Source organism: Conger conger, chromosome 10 (genome assembly GCF_963514075.1).
Source record: "Conger conger chromosome 10, fConCon1.1, whole genome shotgun sequence".
Lineage (NCBI taxonomy): Eukaryota > Metazoa > Chordata > Actinopteri > Anguilliformes > Congridae > Conger > Conger conger.
Genome location: NC_083769.1, coordinates 29,834,850 through 29,858,180, shown reverse-complemented (window position 1 = coordinate 29,858,180; position 23,331 = coordinate 29,834,850). Strand labels below are relative to the sequence as shown.

The following is a 23,331-nucleotide window of genomic DNA, read 5'->3' as shown; positions in this document are numbered from 1 at the left end:
AGGATTGTGAATTTCTTTGCTGAATCACTGGATTTTTAGCAATCTCTGTTGTATTCCCTTTCCTTCCCTCTCTCTGCCTGTCTAATCTTCTCAGTGCTGCTGCAGTTTCCTCACTGCAGTCTTTGCTGTTCCATCCCTGCTACCGCATTGCTGTATTGCAGGGGGTGCCCGCATTGCGCAGACACAGCCAATACTTCCATCCCCTCCAAGGAACATAAAACAGCCTGGGCCACAGTGTATAGCTGGTGCTGTCTGAGGTCGCAGCCACAGGTAAGGGGCATCTGCCTTTAGCTTTGGGGTGGGAGGAGGTCGAGGGGTGCCATATTGTGACAGATTGTTTTAACCAAATGGCAGTGTTGCAGTGCAGGTCTTTTGTCAGGTTTTCTTTTACCTGTGGATGTTATTTTGAAGGCAGGTGATCCAGCAATAGCTAACTGCCTCCTGGGTTGTGAAAAATTTAAAGATTTAAACATTGAAGACAACATAAACACAAAATGGTTGTTAATTTGAAATGGGATATATCTAACCTGTGTAATGCTTTAGTGGTTTGCTGAGAGAATTTGCTGTCAGTGGCTGCTGAAACTTTCTGGCTCTCGTCTATAGTAAACATGATTGATCTATTTACATTCCTTACACGACATGCATCTTGCACGGCAGGCTCCTGTCTGCTGAAGCACATACAACTAAAACATAAGCTTTTATGTCTGCTGTAAGTAATGTTTTACTGAGCAAACTGTGTCAATATACTTACCCACGAGAGTGATTTTGGTTGTGCATATGAAAGATTGATATCGTTACAGTATTCTGTTGCTGGAAGTGATGATGGCATTTAATTTTACTAGGCCATTTGAAATGGTCAATAAGCAATGTATCAATTCATAGAATACATTTGTGGGGAATTGTGCCAGGTTTATGAAACGAATCATGGTTTTAATTATCATTCTAAATGACTGTTTTTGATTTGACTTTCATAAAGCTGTTATATTTAAAACAGTAAATTACTTGTTCTTATTTCACTTTGTGAAATTTATGAATGGATTTAGATAGTGTAAATATAGTCTGCAGATCATATACAAATAACCATACTTCTGTTCAGAATCTTTTTTAAAACCAAAAGATAATACCCTGCAAAGGATGGGAGAAATGACATTAACATTCCTTGGTTTATCTTATTATCTATACCTAGCTGACATTATTTTGGAATGGATGCTCATCTATAAATGACCTTGAAATTAAATGTTTTCACAAAATGAAACCCAGTACAGGAACATTCAGAATAATCTCTGACACTTTTATTTTACATATTTCATAATTGGTGAAATATAATAATTGGTCAGCCCATGAACATCCAGCACAGTCTATTCATTTAGTTTCTGCCATTGTGCAGACACAAATAATATGCAATGTATATGTCATATACGTATTCTATAATACATTTCAGAATAATGAGTTATATCTATTATGATATAGATTCTGCCCAACAAGAGCAGTATTTTAAGTTTACAGTGGCTTCAGAAAGTATTCAGACCCCTTTACTATTTGCACACTTGTAGATTTCATTTTAAATGGATAAAATGCCCATCAATCTATACTCAATAACCCATAATGACAAAGTAAATGAAGAAGAAATTTTACCAAATAAAAAAGAAATCTAAACTGAAATCTGAATTTATACTCAGACCCCTTTATACACTCAGTGATCACTTTATTAGGTAGACCTGTACACCAGCTTGTTAGAGAGGTCAGAGGAGAAGGGCCAAATAACCACACGTCACACTAGTGGTAAGCAGAAGAGCATCTCTGAACACACAATGCGTCAAAGTGGATAGGTTACAGCAGCTAATGAAGTACTCACTGAGTATATTTAGACCCTGAATTCCGTACTTTGTAGATGCCCCTTTGGCAGCAATTAAAGCTTTGAGTCTTTTTGGGTAAGTCTACAAGCTTTTCTCTCTTGGATTTGGGCAGTTTATCCCATTCTTCCTAGCAGATCCTCTCAAGCTCCATCAGATTGTATTGCCATCTTCCGGTCTCTCCACAGATTTTCTATATGGGGTTAAAGTCTGGACTTTAGCTGAGTCACTCAACGACAGTCAGAGACTTGTCCCAAAGTCACATTTTCTTGGCAGTATGCTTCTGATTATTGTATAAGGCCCAGTATAAGGTCATCTGCACTCTGGTGCAGGTTCTCTTGTTTTGCTGAGATGGTCATCCTTCCAGCAGGTTCTCCCATCTTGCCAGAGGACTTCCATAGAACTGTTGGGTCCTTGGTGACCTCCCTGACCTTCTTGCCCAGTTACTCAGTTTTGCCGGAATTATTTAATTTCGCAATTATTGAAGCCACTGTGCTTCTGGGAGCACTCAAAGCTTTAGAAATGGTTTAATACCTTGCCCTGATCTATGCCTCACCGCAATGGTCAACAGAGAGTTCCTTGGAATTCATGGGTTGGTTTTTGTCCTGACATCCAGTGAGAATTGTGGGACCTTATATACACACCTCAATTTGCCACAGGTGGACTCCAGTTAAGTTCTAGACATATCTCAAGCATAGTTAAAGCAAACTGGATGCACCAGCAATGGGTCTGAACACTTATGTAAATTAGTGAGTTCAATTTTGGATTTTGAATATTTCCAAATAATTTCTAAAAACATGTTTTCACTCTGTCATTATTGAGTGTAAATTGATGGCCAAAAACTGCATTTTTATCAATTAAATCAATTAAAAATAAATCAATAAATAAATAAAATAAAAAAGTGAAGGGGTCTAAATACTTTCTGAAGTCAATGTGTAAATAGTTCAGGAATGTCGAGAGGTAGCATTGCTGATTTCTCTTTCATGGTTTCTTATGAGTGGCGGCACGGATGGTGCAGTGGGTAGCACTGCCGCCTCACAGCAAGGAGGTCCTGGGTTTCGAATCCCCGTCGGCCGGGGCCTCTCTGTGCGGAGTTTGCATGTTCTCCCCGTGTCTGCGTGGGTTTCCTCCGGGTACTCCGGTTTCCTCCCACAGTCCAAAGACATGCAGGTTAGGCCGATTGGAGAGTCTAAATTGCCCGTAGGCATGAGTGTGTGAGTGAATGGTGTATGTGCCCTGCGATGGACTGGCGACCTGTCCAGGGTGTATTCCTGCCTTTCGCCCAATGTATGCTGGGATAGGCTCCAGCCCCCCTGTGACCTGATCAGGATAAGCGGGTTCAGATAATGGATGGATGGTTTCTTATGAATTTCACCAGTTTGAACTGAGTGAAATTACATTAGCACAAAAATCTTCTTATATGTCATTGTGTGTGATTTTGCTGTCTGTATATTTGGCATAGAAGAAAATTTCAGTGCGAGATAAAGATGCAACTTGTGTTAGGAAGAAACTTATTCTTATAGTGCAAAGAATAAGATGCAAATTTACACATTTCATAATAAAAAATGTTAACTGATGATTTCAATCAGTTTATAAAGTGGTGAGTAAACAAACGTCCCCTGTGAAAAATCAGAAATATGGCAGCTCCTGGCTATGTTTAATTGAACCTAAAAACAGCAGGAAGCAGTTCCATTGTTATTAGTCGTGTTTTTCTTGTAATGGTAAATGGTAAATGGCAGGCATTTATATAGCGCCTTTATCCAAAGCGCTGTACAATTGATGCTTCTCCATTCACCCATTCATACACACACTCACACACCGACGGCGATTGGCTGCCATGCAAGGCCCCGACCAGCTCGTCAGGAGCATTTTGGGGTTAGGTGTCTTGCTCAGGGACACTTCGACACAGCCCAGGCGGGGGATCGAACCGGCAACCCTCCGACTGCCAGACGACTGCTCTTACTGCCTGAGCCATGTCGCCCCCTATAATGGTAAATGGCAGGCATTTATATAGCGCCTTTATCCAAAGCGCTGTACAGTTCTGTGGTCCCACCAGCCTACCCTTCTCTTCACTATTGAGTTTTATATGGAGAATCTCCATTCAAAATGTCATTTAGTCAAGGTCTAGGCTTAATCTGTGTCTGTGAAACTGGCCTAGTCTGAGGAGTGCACTTCCTGCACAGCTGGCTCCGGCAGACTGTAGGCCTCAAACTGGCCAGTGGATGTCACTAGTGAGTGATGAAACTCCAACTATGAGTCCTGTCCTGTCTGCCTGCTGGCCACAGTTGGCACTGTCAGAATTTGATACCAGGCCAGGGGGCGCAACCACACACTTGAGCAGAGTCCAAACAGGATGAGCCACCCGGCGGCCCCAGATAATTATTTCGTACTTATTGAAGTTCATCTTTCTGCTTTGCTCTACTTTATTGTTCTGTTTTGTTACAGGCCAGAAATGTGATTGATATTTGCTGTATATGTACTTTAGAGCACCTATCAAGAAAATTTGGACCTGTCAAGCCTCATGGTCTCCTGGTTTCTGAAGTTATTCAGCTTGTTATTCTCTTGGCACTTGTATATCCACAACATTTTGCAGATGATTTCATGCTGCCCCTTTTGAAATGTGAACACATGGTAAGGATGGTGGCCAGGACCATAACTACACTGACATTATGACCTCTGTATTTTCTTCATGTCCGTTTCTTAAGCCTATATTTAATTTCATTCTTCATATCAGTTGCAATTAATGTAGGAGGGGAATTAATGTGTGTAATATTATCTCAAACCGAAGAATTGCAGAAATATAGTGTCATTCTAATAAACTCTTTTGACCTTTTGTTCTGTCTTGCTTTAAGTGCTGATTTGATTCTCTTAAGCGAAGCCCGTTCCCCACATCTCAGCATGGGGAAGGAGAAAATCCACATCAACATTGTGGTCATTGGCCATGTGGACTCGGGCAAGTCCACCACTACTGGTCACCTCATCTACAAGTGTGGAGGCATCGACAAGAGGACCATCGAGAAGTTTGAAAAGGAAGCTGCAGAGGTAGGTCTTCTTTATAGTACAACCTTTGCAACCATACCTCAGCGGATATTTTCATATCACAATTGTGCATGATATTTTACTGATATTTTTAATTAAAGTGACCAAATAATACAATTATAATTTGTTCTGTAAATGTATAGATAAAAGAGCATGGATCAATGTGAAAGTGTGAGTTGTCAAATGTATGTATATCATGACCTGTATCAGTCAATCCTACACCCCAACAGTTTATTCACAGTCTAGGACTGTTAACTGTAGTGTCTCACTCTATCAAGATACATACGATCTCAGGCTGCGCTACAGTGCTTATTAAGTGAAATTATATGTGCTCTACTATACAGTGACTTTTGTCTTTTTAAAATTGATTTATTATTATTTTGCTATGGTTTAATTGCTTTTATCTGCCAATATATTTCTCAAGATGGTTCAGAGGACTGGCTTCATGGGGGTGCTGATCATTGAACCATTATATGAAGATTGCAGTAGGAAAAATGTCTCAGGAATGCATATTTAGCTCTAGAAATTAAATGATGAGAAATCATTGAGCGGCTATTGATCTGAGAACACTGAGATTATTACGTTTTAAATCAAAGGCGATAGAAGTTGCTGGAGCCCTTCAGCTGAATGTGTGGGTTTTCTCCTGGGTTCCGTCAGAGCTGGGTGGGGGAAGACTAGTCAATCACTGCACTCCTCATGTGTCCCAGATGGGAAAGGGCTCCTTCAAGTACGCCTGGGTGCTGGACAAACTGAAGGCAGAGCGGGAGCGTGGAATCACCATCGACATCTCCCTCTGGAAGTTTGAGACCACTAAGTACTACATCACCATTATTGATGCCCCTGGGCACAGAGACTTCATCAAGAACATGATCACAGGGACCTCGCAGGTACAAAATGGCAGTTCACCTGGTCACATCCATGGTCAGTGACACACATGCCCTCAAATGCCTGATCTTAGAGGTGCTCTTAATGGCACCTAGGTTCCAAAACTGTTACCTGAAACATGGCTGGCACTTATCCCACCAGCTCATATTTATGCATATGTATTGCTTATCGGCAAGAGGTCAAAATGTTTTTGAAAGTAAGCAGACTTGGATTAAATGCTATACTTGAACTTCCTTAAAACATTTCAAATGCATTATTATTCTGTTCTGCTTCACAAATGGTTTGTCTTATGAATTGCTCTCATTTTCTGTTTTACTGTGAAGGCCTGCAATGCGTTAAATAATCAGTGTCTCTTGAGTGCCTCGGGGGAGTCAACATTTTGCTTGTGTCAGTGTCCTTCAAAGGTGTGTGTTCAGTTGGGTATGCAACATTCTGTGGTGAATGATGGGATTTGCAGGCAGACTGCGCAGTGCTGATTGTAGCAGCTGGGGTGGGAGAGTTCGAGGCGGGGATATCGAAGAATGGACAGACGCGGGAGCACGCCCTCCTGGCCTACACACTGGGGGTGAAGCAGCTCATTGTCGGCGTCAACAAGATGGACTCTACGGAGCCACCGTACAGCGAGAAGCGGTACGATGAAATCGTGAAGGAGGTCAGCGCCTACATCAAGAAGATCGGATACAGCCCCTCTGCTGTGCCTTTCGTGCCCATCTCTGGCTGGCACGGTGATAATATGCTGGAGCCGTCTCCAAATGTGAGTTGCCAATGTCCATTCCCCACCTGCTTCACTGACCGTTTCTTTCTCACTGTTGTTTAATTTACCCAAACGGTGAACGTCATTAATTTTAGATTGAGACTAATTCATTGTGACACACAAGCAAGGAGATTGGTTGTTTTTGGGGCAATTTATTTAGGAGTGTTTTCCAGTGGTATGCGACTTACTTGCAATGATAAAGGGAATATCAAAGGTCAAAATGTAGTCAAATTTGCACTTACCTGAGCAGTGCATACCTTGTAATTTAGATGCTCAAAGTAAGTATGACAGTGAAATGTCACTGAAATGCCAGCAGTATTAATGCTACAAAGTGCAGTCTATTTATCCCAACAAGGTCTTAGTTAACTGGGAAGATTCCATGACACTGCATTTCAAGCATTTCCACAGTTGCCTGAACAACTGTGACAAACTGCATTGCTGAAAAAAGGTAGAATATACACTCATCGAGCATTTTATTAGACTTTACTTCTGCTGCTGTAGTCTACCCACTTAAGAGGTTTGATGCGTTGTGTGTTCAGAGATGCTCTTCTGCATACCTCTGTTGTAACATGTGGTTATTTACATCTCTGTCAGCTTCAATCAGTCTGGCCCTTCTCCTCTGACCTCTTTCATTAACAACACATTTCTGCCCGCAGAACTGCTGCTAAATGGATATTTTTTGTTTTTCGCACCATTCTCTGCAAACTCAGTTTCTAAGATACTCTGGCACCATTCCACGGTCAAAGTCACTTCGATCCCATTTCTTCCCCATTCTAACATTTGGTCTGAAAAACAGCTGAACCTCTGCCTGCTTTTATGCATTCAGTTGCTGCTACATGATTGAATGATTACATATTTGCATTAACAAGCTGATGCACAGGTCCACCTAATAAACTGGTCACTGAGTGTATGTGGATTGGATTACAGGAACATTACTGACATGTAAAAATATGTGCTGGGAATTCAATGCAGTTAAAATGATGAAACCATAACAGATGAGGAAGCAATTTTATACCATAAAACACCCCAGAGCACCTGTGTCACAGTTGAACTAAATGTTGAGTGCAGGTGGGCAGGCTCTTTTTCATCTTACAAAAGTAAAAAATGTGGGTCAGCAGAAACTCCCAAGGAAGTAATTACTGCGCATAAGCTTCTATTTTTACAGCACTGGAAACCAAACTCTCTTACGTGTGCATGTGTGTGAATTCATTTGATTTTTTTACAGTCGCTGCTCAGCTATTGTAGAAGGTAAATTATTGCATTTCATAAACCCACTGGCTAAAACAGGGCCTTTCAAATAATTCAACATACTATAAATGATATCAACTCTTTTGAAATGGAAACGGTTAAACTACTATATAAAAGAAAGGGTGTTAGTAGGCTATTGTATGAACCAAGTATTGATGGAAGCCATTTGGCTTCTCTCCACAGGATTCCATGTCCTGCGGGCTGTAGTGTCTGCAGGCATTTGCTTTAACTGTGCGCTACACCACCTGATTTTAATAATTAGCTTATTATCTGAACCAAGCAGAGAAAGTAATTAGGGAAATCCGGTGGTATAGCGCACTGTAGGAGCAAATTCGACAAGGAGTTCAGTAGCACTGCCTTACAGTATTTTCTATTTGCATTACTGCAACTGTCCACCAGTTTACCACAATTTTCTACATTCCTTGCACTTTTTTGGATCCTAATTATTTCACTTACAGTGGTATCTAAGATCAAAAATATCTTTCTGGCAAAAATGCCACGTTAATGCACAGATTTGAATTAAAAGTGTTAATGTGGCACATTCTGTTTCACTGATTTTAAACAAGTTGTGAAAGTGAGAGTGATATGCCCTGACTATAAACATTATAAAATAAAAAACAAAATGCTTTCCTGTGCTTATGTAGCTTTGTTAACTGTTTAAAATCTAAAGTTTCTAATGAACATTGTCACAGGATATACACCAATCAGCCACAATATTAAAACCTGCTTAAAGCAGTTTTTTCATTATTAAAGATGATTTAAACTTTATAAACTTGTCTATAAACACTATACACATATTTCAGTTGCAACCTAAAACTTAGCCAAGCACTTGAGAAACAGCTGACTGCTACCACCGCACTGTCCAAAAATAGTTTTGCTAACACTAGCTCAGCATCTGTTCTCAATGGCAATTAAAAAAGACTCACTTTTTGGAGAGTAGGTAGGATGTTTTCAAGTGTTCTACAAAATTCAGGTGTAAATGAGAATAAATGGTGTCAAATTATTTTAGCATAAGCATTTAAACCTTTTGAAAACAGGGTTGTTATATACACATTATATATATTAATATATATAATATATATTATATAGATTAATATTTTTCATTTACAGCCACAATTTGATTAAAAGGGAGTAGCAACACTGTATCAGCCTTATGAACTTCCACATCACTCCTTAAACAGTTTTTGAACAGCTCTTGATGGTAAATGAAAACAAGCGTACCCTGCTACAATATGTCCAATGCTTTTGCTGCATTTCTGATCGGTGTGTGTCGGACATGCGCTCTCTGCAGATGCCCTGGTTCAAAGGCTGGAAGCTGGACAGGAAAGAGCACCATGCGAACGGGGTCAGCCTGCTGGAGGCCCTGGACACCATCATGCCCCCGACCAGGCCCACGGACAAGCCCCTCCGCCTGCCTCTGCAGGACGTGTACAAGATCGGAGGTAGAGCGGGCTCTGCAGCTCACACGCTCACTCCACTCCCGCAGAGAGGCAATGCAGGCATCTCTACACACACAAAAAAGATCTAGTGGGGATCCCATATGTACAGTACGGTCAATTACATGTCCATGGTAGAGGCATATGTCAAAACACGGGTTTCTATACCAGGAAACGCATCTGCCAAACATCCAGTGATTCATATGGCCATATTCATGGGGGCGACATGGCTCAGGCAGGAAGAGCAGTTGTCTGGCAGTCGGAGGGTTGCCGGTTCGATCCCCTGCCCGGGCTGTGTCGAAGTGTCCCTGAGCAAGACACCTAACCCCCAATGCTCCTGACGAGCTTGTCGGTGCCTTGCATGGCAGCCAATCGCCGTCGGTGTGTATGAATGGGTGAATGAGAAGCATCGATTGTACAGCGCTTTGGATAAAGCCACTATATAAATGCCAACCATTTACCATTTACATCAGCAAACTGTCAACTGTATGACCATGTTGTGAACCAATACCCTCAAGTGCACATTAAAAAAGAATTAAAGGGTGTCTCGGTGGCGCAGCCTGTGGAGCACTGACCGCATGCTCATTGCGAGCCGCGATGTCAGCGGTTCGAATCTGACCGTCTGACATTTGTTGCATGTCTTCCCCTCTCTCTCCCTCCCATTCTTTCTGTCTCTCTATACTATATACTGTCCAATAAAGCTGAAAAAGGCCAAAAAAATTTTTTTTTTTTTAAACGGCAACCTCAGACATATTTTGAATCAGATCCAATGCAGACATGCACACACACACACACACACACACACACACAAAGAGGATAAGAACCTATAGATCTTCCACGCACACGCGCACGGAATGAGAACCAAGGATTAGGTATTAAGTTGATTCAGCTTCCTGGTTATTCTGGTTAAGACTGTTTTCCCTGTAACAGGTATTGGGACGGTACCAGTTGGGCGGGTGGAGACGGGGATCCTGCGGCCCAGCATGGTGGTGACCTTCGCCCCCGTGAACATAACCACAGAGGTGAAATCAGTGGAGATGCACCACGAGGCTCTGAACGAGGCCCTGCCCGGGGACAATGTGGGCTTCAACGTGAAGAACGTCTCTGTGAAGGATATCCGGCGGGGGAACGTGTGCGGGGACAGCAAGTCCGACCCTCCCCAGGAGGCCTCGGGCTTCACAGCCCAGGTCAGCTTCATCAGCCCTCCCGTGATCCCCTCACCCCTCCTTACTTCCTCATTCTACTGATTGACACAACAAGAATCCAATCCCTGGAGAGCCACAGTCTCTGGGCACGGTCCATGTGTATATTCAAATGAATGTTAAGTACATTCGCAGAGAAATACTGTCAGCAACATTTACAAAGAAATACTGTCAGCAATACAAAAAAGTTGTGTGCAGCAAATTTTCAGCAGTTTCCAGCGAAGTATCAGCAAAATCAGTCATCTTTTTAATCGGATAGCTTTCAAATAGGCTGCTAATTATGGCGTGGTAGGTTCTGGATAGCTGAGTGAATAAATAACAAATTTTCCCCACTCTGGGCTTTGGGAGTTGTTTCTTGTTAAAGTTTACAAAGCCTTTATAATATACACCCAATGAGCACTTTATTAGGTATTTATTAGACTCTTTTTCAGACTTAATGGTTTTCTTTGGTGCAAACTCTCGGGACTCTGCGTGGAAATCCCAGGAGATCAACAGTTTCTGAGATATTCAAACCACCCTGTCTAATAATCACTCCACAGTCAAAGTCACGTAGATCACATTTCTTCCCCATTCTGACATTTGGTCTGAAAAACCAAATCTGCATGCTTTCATGCATTTAGTTGCTGCCACATGATTGGCTGATTAGATATTTGCATTAACAAGCTGGTTGTACCGGTCTACCTAATAAAGTGCTCACTGAGTGTATATGAATATAGGAGTTTTCAGTTTTATTACTGTACTCATTCAATACGCATTCCCCAATTTGTAGCTTCTTAATGGTTTAAGGATCAGTTCTACTGATGTGAAACTGGTCAAACAATGCAAGTACATTTTTAACAGGTTAAAGATTTCTAGTATTTCTAATTATTGCTTTTACACCTTGAAGTCCATCAATATCTCCTGCTTATTTTCCGTCTGTTCAGTGCTTTATGTTGTATATGGATACTTAATGTCTCTTAACTGTTCCCACCTCACTCTTCATCTTTCTTTCTGACTCACTCTCTTGCTCTGTCTTTTCTTATGTCCGTCTCGCTCCATTTGACGAGCTGTCTTCGTGTTCCAGGTGATCATCCTGAACCACCCGGGTCAGATCAGCGCCGGCTACTCGCCCGTCATCGACTGTCACACGGCCCACATCGCCTGCCGCTTCGCCGAGCTGAAGGAGAAGATCGACCGCCGCTCCGGGAAGAAGCTGGAGGACGACCCCAAGACCCTCAAGTCCGGCGACGCCGCCATCGTGGACATGGTGCCTGGGAAACCCATGTGCGTGGAGAGCTTCTCCAAGTACCCTCCCCTGGGTGAGTCTGACCCCTGACCCCGCGGCCTCACTCTGGAACGCTCTAACTGCTCCCCTGCTATTCACGTGTCATTACCCGGTTTAAACGACTGGAGCACTTTTCAGAATTAAAGTTAATGCCTCAGACCATGCGAGCAGGCACATCTTGTTCTTATTCTCCACGCTGAAGTCCGTGGAGAACCGCGGGCGAGGGGCGCTGCCAGCCAGGTTCATTTAAAACACTGTATCAGGTTACTTTGATTTACACTGATGTTCTCTCAGTCTCTGTACTTCCTTTCTTCTTTTCAGTGAGTTCACACTTAATAATAATTGTGCATTCTTTGTGTATATGTGCACATGCAACAATACCGTCATTATTTCTGCTAAGCCTGGGAACCACACATTACAAGTGTGGCATGCAGAAGAGCATCTCTGAACACACAACACATCAAACCTCTTAAGTGGATAGGCTACAGCAGCAGAAGCCCAATAAGTCCAATAAATAGCGAATAAAGTGCTCACTGAGTGTAGTCATAGAAGAAATCACCATGGTGATTCTCAGGATTTGATCTCCAACACTTTTGCTAGTGAGACAGAATGACAGTTTGTGAATTAGTTGGTGACTACTTCCTCAAATCTCTTTGTGTGTGTGCTTGCTTCTGTTTGTATGCGTGTGTTTGTGACAGGTCGATTCGCTGTGAGAGACATGCGGCAGACAGTGGCTGTTGGAGTCATTAAGAATGTTGAGAAGAAGACCAGCGGTGCTGGCAAGATCACCAAGTCGGCCCAGAAGGCCCAGAAATCTGGCAAATGAATCACGCAGAGACCCAACAGGAGCAGCTCGACCCAGACTCTCCAACCCCATGGCCAGCGCCCACACCACCACCCCACCGGACATGCCCACACATGTGCTTGTAACACACTCTTTGTCAATGACTGGATGTTAAGCATCAAAGTTCAATGGAAGTTCTTCAAGAGGAAAAGCATGCCCCATGCATTTGTAAAGGCTACTTGTGAATTTTACCATTAAACTGGTCCAAGCACTACACTACTGTCAGTGTTGTTATTTTAGTGCAAACTGAGAGAAGTCTTTCAGGAGTGACTGGGCACCCAAAAGAGACAAATGGCTGTCAGTTTAAATAAATGCTTCTCAGGAGGGCTGCTGAGAAAATTTCACTTTACAAAAACCCTTTTCCAACCGCAAAAGGCCATGTGCTATGCAGATTAACCACTAGAGGGCAGTCCTCTTCCAGATATGGGTACATAAACCTGCCATATACTAGCAGAGTGGAAAAACAGTAAGTACTTGTACTCACACAGATCTTATTGTATTAAATCATTGATTTTGTTGTAAAAATAAATATATGCATATTTTTTTAAATGGCATAGAAGGCAGAAGCAATGAAACAAAGAAAAAATCATGTGTGCATATCTTATTAACTTTGAATGCATAAGCAGAATTTTAAAACTAATTTTCTTTACATTGGTTGCCTTTGTGTTTTTGATTTTCATTTAGGCTGCAACACCATAACCTTTTGACCTACCTCAGTAAACAAGGCATAGCTAGTAGTTATAAGTGCTTGAAGTGGAAACTCTTCCAATGAAATCTATAATTGATGCTGGAGAAGATAATGATAGGCCAGTGAGTGGTATGCTTCCCTACTGACCAATTTAAACCAATGCCTCACTCTGGTGATGAGCACATTGTGTTGTGGAAAAGCATATCTCTCAATTAAATTGTATGCATAAGTGCTGGCTCCCTGTGGTTATTTAAAATTAATTCATTGCAACTAATTGATTCAAATGACAGATTTAGTTAGCTCTGAACCATGCCATCTCATTATTAAATTGCATTTTGAGTGCACTAAACGTATTTTGGTTCCGTATTTTAGAGTAAACTGATTAGCTCACTCAGAACTTGCACGTATCATAACATTCATTTAATAACATTGTATCAGCTATATGCCAACACAGCTTGTCCAGGTGGACCTGCGATACAGTTTTCCTTCATGGTTCAACCTCAGACCAGGGCCAACCAAACTTACACCCAACCCAGTCATACAGCAGGGACTCAATATTCCCTTTGACAAGCATTGGTTCATTTTAACCACGTGTGGCAAACTGCAGATTCTTATGTAGCAAAGTAGCGAGGTATACTTGATAGCTTTCTGTTCACGTTCAATACAAGTATTAAAAAATCTAAACGATAAAAATATCTAAAAATCTCTAACCAATGTGCTTTTAAAAATATTTACTAACTATGTCCTAGTTGCAATAAACCAAAGCCTTCAATTTCGGAACCACCCTCTGTGTGTTTCCTGAGGAAGGGTGCGGTTCTGATGGTAAGAGAGCACTGTGCTCCTGAAGAGGGGGTGCTCTGTATCTCCAGTGCTGGAGTATTTCTCACTCTGTACCCCCTGAGCCTGTCTGTGCCAGCCTGACTGTGTGCATGCGGGACACAGCTGTGTGAGTCCTGCGCCGCACCAGTGCGTGGATTCTGATGAGCTTTAGCCAGAGTAAAAGCTGGAATGCTCACAGATTGAAGTGGTATGAATACTGGCTATGGACAGGGAAATATTTTTATAAGCACTATCCCCCCCCTCTAGGCTCTATTCCTCGGATTCCTTTTCCTAAGAAGTCATATAAAACAGCAGATGTTATCAGGTGTATTTATTATGTGTGGGTTCAAAAGAAAGTGAAACCAAACTGTTCTTGAATAAAACGGCTTTGCAATGAAATGATGAGGTTTGGCGAATATACTTTGAAAGCAGCTGGCAGTGGCAGTGTTCATTACATTTTGTCATATTTTTCAATCATTCCAGTAAATCAGTTTACTTATTTTCAGGTGAGATAAAAGCATGCAAACTAAAAGTCTTAAACACAAATATTGATTCATTTTTTCTTTGCTACAGCAACTGCCTCGTGAATACAGATTTGGTTTTCTTCAGGAGATATTCTGCAATGGTCACAGTAAAATGTGCTGTTATATGGTGATAACATTTATAATGATGTGAGGATTTAAAACACCTCACAGCTTGGCCTAAAACTGTTGGTGTTTGTGCACCAACATACAATCATCAATCTCCCTTCTAAGACCCATTTCATATTGAAAAGCAGTCAACAGAGTCTGTGTGTCTACCAGCAGACATAAGAGTGAATACTTGTGTGCCTGATGAAAGAACCTCACTGTCAATGTAAGTTTGTTTCAAAACAAAGAATCCCAGGTGTGTCAGTGCTATTTTACAGTATTGTGTCAGTACTTTTTCATCATTGCTTACACAGTGGACATTCACACTGGGATAGCTAATGGGGCAGAAAATGAATATCAGCACCTTGTGTACAGTTGTTAAAATGATGTTGTAATAGTCCTCAGGTTTCACCACAGGTCTTGGTTTTGGGGTTGTTTTTAACTCATTCACTCATTGTCTTGAGGTAATGGCAGCTTCCACTGGAAACTGGAAATTTGCAATAATGATTTAGTGCTTTCTTGGATGGCCCTGGAAGCCAGGTAATACAAATGGTGTTCAGCATATGGGTAGATGGATACACACAATGATCATTTGACAAAAAAAATAAAATAATTAAATCTTTTTTTTTGTTGTTGTTGTTATGCGACCAAGACTCTCAAATATGTGGAATTGACTGAAAGTGAAAGAGTTGCATTTGAAAACTGCGTAATGTTGCAAAGATTTTGCACTGAGAAAATGCTGCAATGGAGACAGGTCTCACAAAAACATTATCACTAGGAGAGGCACTTCAAGCCATACTACATTGGATTGACAAAGATGATGGTCCAGGGGGTGAAAGTGAACATTTCTGGGGATGAAGATTTTATTACCATTTAATGGACTCAAGTGCAGGATGATGCGAATCTGGAATATTATTTGAATGAGTTAAATGTTGTTGTTGCATGTTATTTATGTATTCTATATTCTATAACTATTGGAATACAACCATTGTTCTATGGGCAATACAAATCCTACAGTTCTTCTCAAACTCAGACTGTTACTATACATTGATATCTGTATCACTTTTGTAGGCTGTTTGTCACTTGGTTCAATAGCTTAATAGTCTGATCATTCAGTTTATAGAAAAAAAGTATAATTAGTAGTTTTATGAATAGTATTTATTGAGTTGTTTTTGTTTTTATCATAATATGGCTATACATATTATGTTAATTTATTTGTATTTCTAATTGTTAAACATAGTTATTGTTTGCATTGGTTGCAGTGTCATCAAAATACAAGTTTTATTTTACCATTTCAGGTCTCTGCCAGGTACTGATATCTTTATACATTATACAGCCATGGTATGTCCTATTGACATGGTGCTATGATATTACATGCTATTCTTGTAATGTAAGATGATATACCTGAACATGTATGGGTTTGGAGATATATGCAAATGAACACATTTTGGAATGTTTTCTCTGTCAAATAATAGGCTTTCAACAAATCAATATCATATCCAGGTCTAAACCTGTTTATTTAGTTAAAAAAACAGGATAGCTTAGAAAATGTCACCTTAGGGATCATCCCCAAGGATGAGAAATAAGAGGAATGCCTGGGTATGCAGACATTATTCATACTTGTATGAGTGATGGCTGTCACAGATAATATACAGCCACCAGATACTCAACTCTAATTGTGAACACTGAAAGTTCTGCTTCCTTAATGGTGAAGCCAAAATATTGCGGTTTGATTCATGTTCTGAAAATTAATGAAGTTACCTGGCATACTACAGGGCATTATTATAGCAATGTCTCAGAATGATGTCTGTAGAACAAGAACATGCAAGTCCAGGAGTCTCAAGAGCATCAGATGTGAAAATAGTCTTCAAGAAAACACGTGTCAAAGATTGTAAACCAGAATTAGCTACTTAATAAATAAGGCATGAGAGCACTAATTATGGGTAATTATCCTTTCAGCACCCGGGCTGTTCTGTGGCTGGAATTATAGAGACAACTGAAGCCATGCTAATGACTTTCAAGCATATTTCAGTTTCATTCCGGATGAACCACCTCCCCAGGTCCTTGTTGGTTTTTCTTACTGACACAGCATCAGGTTTCCTGGGGTGGATGTGTACCTTTTTCTGAGACTGGCTACACTCAATGGTGCTGTTCTTGCACAGGGCAACACATTAGACTCAGCAGATAGTCAGCTACAACATTACTTATATATACTCTCTTCTTAACTACAGGAGTTTCCAGTTAGTAAGAGTGCTACATTCTGTATAGAACATCCAATGTTACAGCATCGTACTTGGACCCTTAACAGAGTGGTACATTAACTAAGGTTATCAACATCAGGCTTGATCCAAGGCTGTGCTTCCCACTGTTGAGAAGATCAGCATTGGATCTTCACAAAGCCCTCTCAACAGTCCTGCCCCACTTATTTTAATTATCCAAAACCACGGACCTTTCATGAGGCATGCATATTTGCCAGATGATTCATTACACTGACACAATGATTAGCAAGGTGTCTCATCTGAACAAGCAAAGAGTGATTACACAATCGGATGAGGCAACTCTGTACAGTGTGAAAACAGCATTAATTGTTCTTGAACAAACACCTTGCTTGCACATTTTTGTTTTATTTTTCACTGAGAAGACAAGGACAAGTCTGTTCACCAAACCGATGCAGTGTTGCCAACTTGGGCTCTTATACATTCAATTTGGCTGCTTTTTTCATTGTGCAAAAATGTATTGGGCAGGTGTCCATTTCTCAGGCCAGCATAGTCATTAAACAGATTTAGTGTTAGACTCATTGAAGTTCCCTGGTGGATGGAGTAAGATTCAAATTGAGACAGGATAGCACAAATCACAACTGACCATGTCACTTGCAAAATTGTTATTCTAACAGAAAAAATAATGGGAAGAAGGGCTGCAGTTGAATAAAACCTCCTGAAAGGATTGGTGGATTAGACCTGGTGGTGTTAAGTCATCTGACTTGCAAACTTCAGGGTCAATGAAATTCATTAATTATTTCATTATTTGTCCTATATTTTAGACCTAGCTATAATGTACACAGATTGGGCTAGTATTTTCTCAAATAGTATTTTATCAAGCAGGAACACTTCTAACATGTTGCACAAATCAAATTCAGTGACATTGGGTACTTAGGAGAAATAAGTACTGTATGTTCAAATCGAGTGCCAACTGCAAACAGTTGCCTACTACAGTAATGACAACAAATTAGTGATTTAATAAGCTACAAATAGTGATAGTACAGAGTAGACATACATTAGACAAATGTACAAATGTATAAAATGTGTAGATATACTAATTTACAAATAATAATGAAACATTTATTCAAAATAATACAATTAGTAATATATTTGGTCCCAGGTGTGGGACGCAATCCAAATGTGGTTGATTGCATTCGGGTCATGTCTGACGCAAAATACAATTGCCATTGCCATATCTGACCCTGGCGTGCGTAAACTAAAATGGGTACATTTCTTCATTAGATCTGATAGACTGTTTGTGCCTCCCACTACAAAATCTGAAACTTGTGGTCCAGTGAACGTGTCGGGCGACTCGGCGTTCGCATAGACAGCGAATTAATTGAGTGAGGGTAAACAAAAACGTGTGCACGCGGCTTGTTGTTTATTGACTTCAAAGTGCTGTATTGTGATAGAAGAATGCAACGGAAGGTAAGGTTACATTACGATTGAGCATGAGTACTGTTGAAGTAACGCTATGTAGGCTACTGGTTGTCTAACTTGGTAATATATGCTTGCACTGTGCAAGGTTGCTACCTGGGACGATAACGAGTCCATAAATGCTACAATATCTGCCGTTGGGGAATTGCAGAACGGTTTAATTTCGCGTTGCAGATAATTTTGCTCAAGTCAGCTATTTGAAATGTTTTGACATTGTGGTATATTTATTGCCATTTCTTTTTTTATTATATTTGCCTTATGTCCTGCAATATTATCTAGGCCTACTCCTTGGCTGAAGCCAGCTGGCAAACTGGTAATGACTAATTATTTTACCAAAGTCGTGGATACACGTTTAATGTAACTCGAATAATGGACTTCATTCAGTCAACAATTGTATGCATTCAATGCAAATACTGTTTAAAAATAGTTTTTAAAAAAAGAGAAAAGCAACTGTTACATTGCACCGCCAAAGGGACAGATGCTGATTGAATCCAGGTCAAAGAGTTAAGAGGCAATTCCGACCAAATATTCAGGGTCTGGTTTGCAGCTGCTTCATTATATGCTTTTCTAATGGTATAGGTATAAGCTATAATGGGGTAAGATTGTGTCAAGCACTGCAATTTGCCTGTTGTTTAAAACAAATCTACAGTATGTGCAAATAAAGTGCATAAGTGGCCATTGGTCTTCCACTTGCTTCCCACTGTAGACCTCTGAGGTCTCTTCTAGTGGTGGTGCCCGGGAGCTATATTATTGACATTGAACGAGTCTTGTAATCAAATGTATCACTTGAAATGATTCCTCATGCATGCAGAACACCCATTCATCCTCCATCTCCCTGAGTGTGAACTCATATAATTCCTGTTTCATCTTGTTTTCTTTGTCGTCCTGTGTATGGTGTTCTCACTAGTACAGCAGTGGCAGCTTATGGGAGCAGGTTCCAAACACTTCCTCTGGTGACACCTTAGTCACTGTGTTTATGAGAGGAATGATGAAACATTAATGACGTTACACCAACTCAAAGACTATGTTTTCATCTTATTCACAATTTGTTTGGTGCATACAGGTGACATCTGGTGACCAGCACCTTTGTGTCTAGCGGTTTTGACTTCCAGTGTTTCCAAGCAGGATGTCACTTTCAATTAACAGATAATGCCAATTCAAATGTCTATTGAAGTATGTGCATTCATGGAATATGTTGGTTATAGACAGCAAAGGCCATGTTTTGTTAGCATTCAAACTAACAATTAAAATGCATAAATGCTATGTGTTGGCATTTCCATCTGGGGAAAGCCTTGTCAAACATGTCAACCTTTGTGTAAAGGATTTCTTTCACAAGGCTATTGGATTAAAACTAGGCTATATTTAGTCAAACTCACTGGGAACAATTCTATAAGTGCTAGCAGTTGTGTGTGACAGAAAATGAAGGGGGGAGGGGGAGGGGGGGCAGTGAGCCTCTTTTTGTCCTTTCCTTCAAGACAGTAATGATGTTTTAATGAATTTGCAGTTGAATAACATTTTAATATGCATTGCTTGTCTTGATTGTGTAAATAGCTGAGGAGCCTAGAGCTGTCATTAAATGATAAGTGAAATAATTACTGCCAGTGTGTTCTAATGCAAAATACAGCCCTTAGGAGTGAACTTTGCTTTCTTCAATGAATTAAACCATCAGGTCTATTGTCAGAGAAGGCCATTGTTATACATGAATTACATTTTGTTTTTGTCTGGGGAAAACAACTTTAATAAAATGGAAGTGGCTTGGGCAGCATCCATGCAATATTTACAACGAAACTATTTCACTACACATGGTGAAAAATATAAATCAACCACACTACGCATATACATGTATGTATCTAAATATAGTGAAAATGTCCATTTTAAAATGAGTAGTGAGTAGTAATTTGTTTTATCATGTTGGGGAGGAACATGTCAGCATCCTTAGCCCCCTTAGTGTGATTTTAACCTTTGCTGGAAGTAATGGATGGCCACTGTGAGAGCTGGAGCTGGACTGACTGAGGTGCCATGATGGACATGTGACTGTCTTTCCTGTATCTGTTCATTTTCAACACCAATGGACATTTAGGCCTCATATGTAGACTTTCAAAAATGATTCTCTAAATGAGCATGTTCTAGTTAGTATTTAGATTTGAACTAACAGCTATGCTTAGCATTTATTTAATTTCTATAAGCATACCCACAGTGTTGAACTCCTTTTATAGCAGTTACCTATTGAAAGCGATTTACAAGGAATCCCATTCATGTATCTGTTTCTGGCCTAGGTCTGCTTGCATGAGTCCTTTCTGTGGAGAAGTGGCCTCCATGGTATTGGGGAGACAGTTGATCTATGTGTACAGAGAGCACACAGGAAGGGAGTGGTTGGTTGGTAAGTATCCATGGTCTCCAGTAGCTTTTAATGGTATAAAGATGTCTTCACATTATTTCCTTAGAATAGCTGAGAAAGGGGGGGGGGGCTGATTAGTGATTGGAGCAGTGGGAAGTGGACCATAATTTACTGAAGACACTGTTGGGTTGTACAAGTTAGGCTATTGGGAACGTATGTCAGGGTAATCAGATGTTGCCAAACCAAATAACTAGCTAGGCCGATAGCTTGCCGAGGCACACCCGACACATCAGGCCAAAAGGCCAGGAAGAAGCATGGCCACGACTAAAATAGTAATAGGAGTAAATTAGCAGGCTCTGAATACAATGCGTAGGCTGCCTTATGCTATTCATTTAGAGATGTCCTGATTCACTCACTGGGCTGTAGTTCACTAGCCCCCTTGCTACATCCAAAAACCGGGCCATATTAGTGAGGTAATAGCCTAATGATGGTTTGACATCATACTCATGTAATCACCAGATATCACTGTACTCGTCATACAATAATATAGACTCACTGTGTTCCCTTTTCAGACTTTTTGTGATGGTGCTTCTTTCCGTTTCTTTTTCTCTTTTCTGTAAACTACTTTCGTGTTTATAAGGTATTTTATGTTTTTGAACTCACTATTTATAAAGCACATGCCATTCATACATTTCATATTGAGTTATTATCATTCTTGCACCATATGTGTTTGGCCTTGGAGAATCGGTGCAGTATTATGAATCGGTGCATATTCATTTATTGTTTGTTTCCGCTGTTTGCAATGTTCATTCTCTGGTTGGCTGGGTAAGACAGAGGCTACCCACCCCTGTTGCTAGCCCTGGTGTGAATTAATTTCTTACTTCTGATAACATGTAAATAGTTCCATGAGGGGATGTATTTGTATAATGCTATGGTAACAAACAGTTTAGGAAATTATTGAAAAGGGCATTTCGTAAAGCTCATACCTAGCCATGAATAATTTCCTTCATAGATAACTTTGCCAAACAATCCAAATATAACTGTGGTTAATAAATAATTTAGTGTAATAAATTAATAATTTACTGCATGAATTAAAGTCTGGGAACTGCTAAGATTTTGGCTGGTACATGTTTGGAAGATAAATGCTGTCAGCTTTGAATATTGAGCTGGGTTTTGTCAGGACACGTATAAATGATACAGTTGGCCAGCCAGGGGATTCAGATTCCACATTTACTTCTACCAAGCACAACTGCATGAACGGTGAAAAGATGTCTAGAAAATAGGGGTGGGACGAAATATCGCAATACGATAAAAGCTTAAAAATGTTTCGCGAGACCACAAATTCACTATTACAAATTCATATGACCACATATTTTCAAGGCAGCACGGATGGTGCAGTGGGTAGCACTGCCGCCTCACAGCAAGGAGGTCCTGGATTTGAATCCCCGTCGGCCGGGGCCTCTCTGTGCGGAGTTTGCATGTCCTCTCCACGTCTGCGTGGGTTTCCTCCGGGTACTCCGGTTTCCTCCCACAGTCCAAAGACATACAGGTTAGGCTGATTGGAGATTCTAAATTGCCCATAGGTATGAGTGTGTGAGTGAATGGTGTGTGTGCCCTACGATGGACTGGTGACCTGTCCAGGGTGTATTCCTGCCTTTCGTCCAATTTATGCTGGGATAGGCTCCAGCCCCCCTGCGACCCTATTCAGGATAAGCGGGTTAAGATAATGGATGGATGGATAACATATTTTCAAATTAGCCAAGGGACAAACAACTTTGTTAACCATTTGCAACACCTTTACTCCAATCAAGTTCACATGTAAAGGAAATCAGCAAATGCATAGGCGTTTATATGACTCATAACCTAAGGCCGTTTTCAGTTGTTGAGAACAAAGGATTTCAGAAGCTAATTAACACTTTGGAGTGCACATTTCAGTCGTAACATAGTTCCAGCCCTTTACAGAGATACAGAACGTAACTCAGAGGTTGAATGCTGCCAAATACATCTCGCTATCTACAGACGGCTGGACCTACATCACAATCACAGCCCACCCCATACATGATGACTGGAAAATGGAAAGCATTGTATTGCAGACCCGTCTACTATTCATCTGTCATATCGTAGCGGACACAGGGGAAGAGCTGAAATCGGCTGTTTAAGAACGGAAGCTGGAAAAGCCATGTCATACCACTGCTGTTACAGGCAACGCAAGGAATATGGACATAGCTGTGAGTGAAAGCGGGCTTGTACCACATCAAGTGTTTAAAATGAAGTTCAGATGAAGACAATGTAGAATTGAATGAGATTACTTGTTTAATCCAAAGGCAAAAAAATGTACTAGGGAGACAATGTTCACACAAAGTGTGACTGAATAACACTGGAAGTTTACTTCATCATCCAATCATGAAGTAATTTTTTTGCCTCGGGAATAAACAAGTAATCTTATTCAATTATACATTGTCTTAATTTTCGACGTATTGTATTGTGAAACCAATATTGTGTATCACATCGTATCGTGAGTTGAGAGTATTGTCCCACCCCTACTAGAAGATATCATTGCTTGCACATTCATTTTCAAATATGTGCTGTCTTAGTAAATATGTTTTTACATTTTACATATTGTTTTTAAATAAGTGA

At 40.6% G+C, this 23,331-nt stretch overlaps 1 protein-coding gene and 1 long non-coding RNA gene across 3 annotated transcripts; both read left to right on the top strand.

Annotated features, from left to right (window-relative positions):
• The first annotated feature begins 110 nt into the window (after nucleotides 1-110).
• LOC133139299 (elongation factor 1-alpha 2) lies at nucleotides 111-12,739 on the top strand. Of its 2 annotated transcripts, none has more exons than XM_061258739.1 (8): nucleotides 111-270; nucleotides 4,732-4,895; nucleotides 5,600-5,779; nucleotides 6,235-6,531; nucleotides 9,071-9,221; nucleotides 10,146-10,402; nucleotides 11,481-11,715; nucleotides 12,380-12,739. In XM_061258739.1, the coding sequence occupies exons 2-8, from the start codon at nucleotides 4,752-4,754 to the stop codon at nucleotides 12,505-12,507; spliced, it is 1,392 nt and encodes a 463-aa protein (XP_061114723.1). In that variant the 5' UTR covers nucleotides 111-270; nucleotides 4,732-4,751; the 3' UTR covers nucleotides 12,508-12,739. The 2 variants fall into 2 exon arrangements, with proteins under 2 accessions (XP_061114723.1, XP_061114722.1); XM_061258738.1 differs by having other exon boundaries at nucleotides 113-270; nucleotides 4,706-4,895.
• A 5,364-nt stretch (nucleotides 12,740-18,103) lies between these two features.
• On the top strand, nucleotides 18,104-23,031 carry LOC133138212 (uncharacterized). Its single transcript, XR_009709694.1, has 3 exons — nucleotides 18,104-18,347; nucleotides 20,633-20,736; nucleotides 22,714-23,031. It is a non-coding gene; the product is annotated as an uncharacterized LOC133138212 (long non-coding RNA).
• Nucleotides 23,032-23,331: the final 300 nt, after the last annotated feature.

Bases quoted from the DNA above. Each gene is read 5' to 3' on its own strand.
- LOC133139299 (XM_061258739.1), top strand. From the start codon at position 4,752: ATGGGGAAGGAGAAAATCCACATCAACATTGTGGTCATTGGCCATGTG. The intron at 5,780-6,234 runs GTACAAAATGGC...TGGGATTTGCAG, and splicing joins TGATCACAGGGACCTCGCAG to GCAGACTGCGCAGTGCTGAT. The intron at 10,403-11,480 runs GTCAGCTTCATC...TTCGTGTTCCAG, and splicing joins CCTCGGGCTTCACAGCCCAG to GTGATCATCCTGAACCACCC.